The following is a 7,353-nucleotide window of genomic DNA, read 5'->3' as shown; positions in this document are numbered from 1 at the left end:
AGACCAAGCAGCTGTAGCTCCAACTACAGACACTCGGAGAGGCAGCTTTAAGGCTTTAGGCTCACTTTTTGGCAGACGATGACTTTTTGGCACAACCCAGCAGGAATCCTCCCGAATCTCCCAACAGCACTTAGACGTTTTCAATCCTCCTGATAATAATGTGCTTTAATCTGTGCTCAGTCTGATGTGATGTATAGTACATGTATATACATGGAGTGTCAGATTATAACTTGCATGTAATATGTGAGCAGTCTCTGAGCAGGTTTTCCCGCCTGTGCACCTGATGTCTTGTCTGATGTCTTGAAGACTTCACCTGTCTGCAGCTGAGAGTCCTGAGCACCAGGTATTAATGTCAGTGTCACAGTGTCAGATTTTGAGCAACCACATTATTTCATGATGCCACTAAAATATCAGCTGCTGATAGAGCGTGCCCACGTGCAGCTGATGATTGATTCTGTTCTCCTCTTTGCTTTCTCCTTTGTGAGGACGTGGAAACTGAGCGACCCCTGAGTGACCCTGCAGCAGCAGACAGAAGACCAAAGAGCAGCTCCTCCAGTGCTGTTCACCTTATCATGGAGAAGGGAGACGCCATGGACACCATGTGTGATTCTCAAATTGTGATTTTCTGTGCCTGTGTATTCATTTGAATGTTACATAAACCTGCTGTGATAGAACAGAACAACTGTTGATGACATGTTGCCGTCCAACAAAGGAGCAGAAGATTTGTGTTCAGCTTTTATTAACTTCACAACACATTGGTAAGTACAGGGAGCATTCATAAATAAGAAGAACTTAATAACACAAACCTTTGGTTGTTTGTTGGACGGCAACATGTGATAAACATTTGTACTGTTGGTGATTAAAAAGCAAATTAAAATCAGAAACATCAGTGAAGCCTCCATGAAACAGCTGCTCTATAATTCCTGTCATTTTTAGGTGACTCAATGAATGAATCAGCCATGATGGATAGCCCTGCACAGTGTCGCTGGAAGTAGCGCCCCCTGGTGGCGAAGCCTCAAACCGTCATGACAATAATCTATAAATATCTTTGTTTCTGTTCCACATCATGTTTTATGTCTGTGTTTGAGCTGTGGGATGAAGAGTATGGAGGACTGAAAGTGACGCAATGAAACAGATAAATACACCATGAAATAATTCATTAAACACGTCATGAATATATGAACACTGGAATTAAATAAATATTATTATTGTGACGTGTCTGAACCAAAACAAGTGCTGAATGTACGTCCACAAAGCTCCAGGTGAAGTGGATCAGGTAGGTTGAGCACAAAAGTTATTTGTAATGATTGTGGACATTTTGTGAGGTGTGTACTGTTACTGTGTTGTTTTGTGTTCAATGAGAAAGTATGAACGTTGTCATCAAGCGCTACATTTATGGGGAAAGTGGGGGCGGAACCTTTGTACACCTGTGAGTTGCCCCGGGGAACGATTAGGGGGGCGGAACGCCTGCTTCTCCTCAGGTGCGATCTGGAGCAGAGGGAAACATACAGACCTGCGTCCTCATTCCTCCTCTTTACCTGCTGAATACAGGTCGGTAACAGTGACTGTGCGCTGACATGTTAGTTCATATTGATTCAGAGTTGGAGCAGACAGTCGCTGCGCTGCTCTCATATGTTTTATCAACGTTTTCTATCATAACAATGGCTGTTAAGAGTTGGGCATGTTCCCGCGCAGATGCTGTTCTTTGTCCAGTGTGACGCCGGGTACACCTGTTGAAATGTTCCATGATGAAACTAAGTTCTGAATGTAACAAGCACTTTACCTCAGCACACATTTCAGTGCTCTTTGACATGAGCGGGACAAACACAGAGACAGAAGAGTGTTTGATGCACAAAGAGCAGAATGAAGATGCATGTTTGTAGCAGTTTACACTGAATGAGAGAGGGATGTATTTACAGGAGATGGTTGTGAATATGAACTATAGGAAAGATGCAGCTTGAAGATGAGATCAATTGTATTGTTGAAACTGAAGTATTGATTGAAGCCAGATGAGAGAATGAATTGTGGAAATGTGAACTTGTGCTATAGAAACCTGACATGAAGCAGGAACAGATGCTTTGTGCTTGTGTGACTGTTTGGACATATGTTCAGTCAATGAGTCAGATGTGATCTGCAGAGGGAAACATACAGACCTGCGTCCTCATTCCTCCTCTTGACCAGCTGAATACAGCTCTTATATTTGTCACTGTGCTCTCCCATCCCTGGGACCGTAACACTAGCTCTGCATCCATCCATTATCTGGCAGCGATTTGTCTTGACTTGATGGGCAGGGTGACCAATCAGGTGCTAGGATCCGCCCATCTGACTTTGATGGGCGAGTTTGACAGATGAAAGGAATTCATGAACCGCTGCAACACAGGACCATGAAATACCTCAGAATGATTTGATGGTGTATTTATTTAATACGTTATAATGAAAGTTATGATTACTTTGCATTTTCTGCATCTGCACGGTTTTATAACACACTTAATTCTGTCATTTGTTCGGCTCATCCCTTGTAAGTGTAACCGTTTGCAAAATACAGCCCTTTGAAATGTGAGTCATCTTTCTTAGTTTTTGCTCAGTTTACTTTCAGCCAGTTTCCAGCTGTTACTGCACGGCCTCTGTTGCATGTAGGAATGTGCTGTTTGCTGCACAGAGCTGAGCTTTGAAGGATTATTTAGAGGGATTTTTAAAAATGCTTTTTTCCAGTGAGAGTCTATGGGAGTTTAGTGCCAGTTTAACTTCACATTTCTCCAAAATCCTGCAGGATCTTCATCCTCATGGACTGATTTATTTCCTTTGTAAAGGTTTAGCTAATTTCACTCAGTGTCAGATATGGACTGGAAACTCTGCAGAGGATTCAAATGGAGCCTCTTTAGGCTACAGTCTTAATACTCAGTCACTGTGTGGATGTGAGGAAGCAGCAGGAGGAAACTCTCTGCTTCTGTTTTCTGAAAACCAGTTTTTAAAGCTCTTCATTCAGTGATCAGAATGCTGCTCTGTGTTTTTGACACACACATCGTCAGCGTTCTGGTGAAAGACCGTCGAGTTGTAACAGGAACATGGGTTAGATGAAGGTTGCTAGGCAACAGGAGCAGTGTGTGCAGTGCTAGCATGCTGCAGCTAACAGGTGGAGGTGTGACGTGATGTTCCAGCACACCTGGACCCTGAACAGGCCGGACCTGCTCCACCCTCTGCTCAGACCTTTCTGTGTGTGTCTGTGTGTCCTCGCAGGCAGTACCTGGACCATGAGGTGGCGCTGTCTGAGGACATGGTCCACAAGTACAGTGACCTGATCCTGGCCAAAATCAACAAGACCGTCTGTGAATTAAGGCGCCTGTTCCTGGTCCAGGACCTGGTGGACTCCATCAAGGTGAGAGCTCCAGCTCAGATATTCAGACACACACACACACACACACACACCTGCCACGGCCATGTTTTTATGTGGAGCTGCAGGCTGAACTCAGACCGACCTTTGATCCACAGGTGACTGATTTATTCTCTGGGACTCTCAGTATGTGGTGGATGAATCTCAGACACACACAGTCTGAGTGTGTTTTTACTGGCAGTGAAAGGGTTAAATGTTTTGCTGTGTGTCACTGACGTAATGAAACATGATCAGAATATGATGCTGTGTAATCAATAATCCACCATCATCATAACTCTGAAACAAACATGAGCAGTTGAAACGAACCTGAGTTTATGATCAATCAGCCTGATCAATAAGTTGATCATTAAATCAGTGTCAGGTGAGTCTGATGGTCACAGCTCCATCACTGTGAGCTTTCCAATGATAAATCAATGATACATTTTGCGGCTGTCTGTGATTTGTGGTCGTTCAGGGTGACGTCTGTTTGACTTTTTCTTCTTCTGTGGTGTCTGTGCAGTTCGCCGTGTTGATGTGGATTCTGACCTACGTCGGCGCCTTGTTCAACGGGCTCACTCTCCTTATTCTGGGTGAGGGACGCTCACATTTCCCATCATGCATGGGGGCTGTAACTGTGTGTGACAGCATCACCTCCCCCTGCTGGTGAGAGCAGGGAACATGTTTTCTGATGAAGCTCTGCTCCTCCTCAGGTCTGGTTGCAGTGTTCAGCTGCCCGATTGTCTATGAGAAGCACCAGGTATGTAAACACTGACTGTGGAGAGCTGAACATGTTCCAGGTGTTCTCCGTCACAGCCGGTCCAAAGCAGCTTCCAGCAGAGTCTCAGAGGACAGACCGTCCTCCTGTCTTCAGACGGCGAGAGAGGAAGACCTGATCACAGCTCAGATCAGGAGGGGACATTATTTCATGTCACAAGGACCACACTGACTTCATAAAGAAAGCAAAGGGCACATTTACTCTGATTACTTTATTCATTCTGTGACGCTGAGAGTAAAGTATCAGCTTTATTAATAGACTCTGGTGTCCTTGTTGTCACTGTGGGACGTCTGGCTGTCCCTCTGTCTCCGTCCTCTCCTCTGCTTCTGACCCCGTCGCCCCACAAACAATGAGTCCTCTCTGCCTGTAGCCATGATGGTGTGTCTCTGTAGAGGAGCAGTGACCAATGAGAACGCACTGACTGATCATGTGACAGGAAGAGCTACCGCTGACCCTCATGTTTGTGTTTCCAGGCTCAGATCGATCACTACGTGGGTCTGGTGAACAACCAGGTGAAAGACGTGGTTGGAAAGTAAGTGGGCGTCTTCACGCGCTCGTCTCTGACGTTCAGAACAAAGTTTCATTGATGTTTGACGCGTTTCCTGTTTTCAGGATCCAGGCGAAGGTCCGGCGTGGACGCGGCCCCTCTGTAACTGTCTGAATAATAAAAACTTTGTTTTCCAGTCAGAATTCCTTTTTGTGTTTTCTGGAAGGTTCCGCTCTGAGTGTTTGTTTCTGTTCGTCCTCGCACAGAAACACGTTTTTACTCCCCTCCCCCCGCCCAGTGCATTGTGGGAGGCCGGGTGTGTTTGGTTTCTGTCTTTCCCTGCCTGCCATCGCCTGGAGCCGAGCAGCTCGTGTCCTTCGTCTTGTTGCTGCTGTTGATGAAGACGAGCGGCCCTCGCCTGTTTGTTCTTTGGTTGTTGTCGGTCTGAATTTTCTGGCTGAGGTTAGAAGTGTTTTGTGATTTTACCGTCGTGTCCCTGAAGCTGCAGCTCGTTTCCTTGGTGTGGCCTCGCTGTGATGAAGGATGGAGGCGCGAACCATGTCTGACTCCTGACCAGGCGGTGGCAGGGGGGTGGGGTGGGGGGGCATTTAAAAACCTTCATGGCTTCTGAGTAACTTTAGCTAGAAACATCTAGAGAACCTTTGCCAGACCAAACACGAGTCGTACTTTCATGTCATTGCAGCTGTTTAGTGAGAAGCTCTGGAAGGAAGACGTTTACATTCATACATCAGAAACAGAGAAAGGGATTAAAGGTCATTAATAACCATGCTGTCTGTGGAGCTGATGTCTGCATCAAGTTACAACTCGCTGTGACTTTGGGAAACTTTGAGCATTTGTTTGTTCTGCAGTATAATTGTGAATGATAAACTTCATACTTCAGTTGTGACGATAAAAAGCTCCCAGCTGGAGCCGTGTTTGTGGAATGCATCGTGAAATGTAAACAATGATCAATAAAGCTTGTAGACCAAGAAAGCCCCGCCTCCTCGTCTGTCTGCTAACTCTGTTAGCTTCTGTTTGCTAATGTATGGAAACCTGTCAGTGCCCGGATTCATGAGGAGAACCATGAGTTCTGTAGATTGAGTTTTAGTGTTTGGTTTCTTCTGGGAGAAAGATCAAAGGAGCGATCAGCTCTGATACATAATCAATACTCTGTCTGACCACATGAACCAGTGTTTCAGCTGCTTTGTCTTCTGTGAGCTTTGATGTTTGCTGCATGTCTCTTCCTGTCTGTCCTGTCCTCCTCCTGTCCTCCCTCAGGAGGACGGTCCCTCTTATGAGCCGGGTCCTGCTCAGGGTTTCTTCCTGTTAAAGCAGAGTGTTTCTGGACTCTGTCCGCTTCTAAGGTCTCACTCAGGGTTCAGGCGCTGAGCCTGCAGAGCGCCCTCTACAGGACAGGTGCTGAATGAATAGGAGTGAATGGAGCCAAGAGAATGAGCAGCAGGGGGCGCCAACAGCTGGCAGCAGGTCAGAGCTCTGTGTGAACTCTGAAGTGTGTCAGTGACTTTAAACTGTCCTCTGATCCAGATCCTAGCTGCATTCTGTCTCTGTCAGGTCCCCGCTGGAGGAAAATATGTCCTCAGAGACGATGGACTCAAACTCTGCTGCTGCTTCCTGTGTGGATGATTCAGAGTCAGCAGGAAGAGGAAGAAGAACAGCTCTGACTGCTCAGGTGAGTCTGATCAAAGTTCACTTTGTCCTCCGATTGTGGCGCAGCGTCTTTTTCTCTGTGAAGGTGAGTCTGTCTGTGTGTCTCTGTGAGGACTCTGTCTCTGTGAGGACTCTGTCTCTCTGTGTGCCACATTCATGTATGTAAACCTTTGAGAGAATAATAAGATAATTCACCACTTCCTCTAATGTGAATGTTTTAAAGACCAAAAGTCAACATTGGGAAATCTGAGTGACGTTGAGTCGTGAGCTTTCAGAGGTTCTAACAGGTTCACATTCATTAAACTGTGCTCAGTTGTTTCTAAGTTAGTTTTACAAATGTAACGGGTTTCTACCATCGATTTAAATCTTTTGTTCATAAATTCTTTGAAGGGTAAATATTATTCATCATTTTAAAGAGGACTTCTTTACATTTTAGAGAAATTGTGAATTTGAAATGTTTTGTATGAATAGATGCTATTTCAGAATCATTCTGATCTTTAAGAATGAGTGAGCTTTTTGGTAAACCTGGATATAATGAATTTATCAAGTACTGTTTTAAAAATGTGTCGTTACATTTGTCATCTATTAGGTCTAAACCATCTGTTTTCACTTTATGTCATTTTGGGGTTGGTGTTTCCACCATGTTTGTAGTTGACTGGATGAAGACTGTTGGGATATTCTGTGAAAGCTTCTTATAAATCTCATCAGAACAATTCAAATCATATTTGGCCTTAAAATCCTTTAAATCAAGAACGGAACCATTTCCAGCCATAAGGTGAGTAACAGACCAGATCTGATTGGTCCTCCAGTCTTCTATAAATATAGATGTTGTTCCATGGTGGCACATTATGGGGCTGGAATGATGCTTGAACATCATCTTCCAATCTAATAAAAGCTGTTGGTGAAATGTGGAGAGTTCTATGGGTAACTTGGTGGATCAAAGTCACAACTAGTAGAAATTCAATACCTGTAGATAAGAGCAGGTGTTGAGAACCATCTCTTTATTTCTTAAACATGATCTTAGCCAGTTAATCTTTAGTCTCCATCCAATAT

At 44.7% G+C, this 7,353-nt stretch overlaps 1 protein-coding gene across 1 annotated transcript; it reads left to right on the top strand.

Annotated features, from left to right (window-relative positions):
* The first annotated feature begins 1,240 nt into the window (after positions 1-1,240).
* On the top strand, positions 1,241-5,625 carry LOC114447035 (reticulon-4-like). The gene is made up of 7 exons (XM_028423001.1): positions 1,241-1,276; positions 1,367-1,551; positions 3,238-3,376; positions 3,891-3,960; positions 4,081-4,127; positions 4,619-4,677; positions 4,758-5,625. The coding sequence occupies exons 1-7, from the start codon at positions 1,241-1,243 to the stop codon at positions 4,804-4,806; spliced, it is 585 nt and encodes a 194-aa protein (XP_028278802.1). The 3' UTR covers positions 4,807-5,625.
* Positions 5,626-7,353: the final 1,728 nt, after the last annotated feature.

Source organism: Parambassis ranga, chromosome 15, assembly GCF_900634625.1.
Source record: "Parambassis ranga chromosome 15, fParRan2.1, whole genome shotgun sequence".
Lineage (NCBI taxonomy): Eukaryota > Metazoa > Chordata > Actinopteri > Ambassidae > Parambassis > Parambassis ranga.
This window is presented reverse-complemented; position numbering and strand designations above follow the sequence as displayed.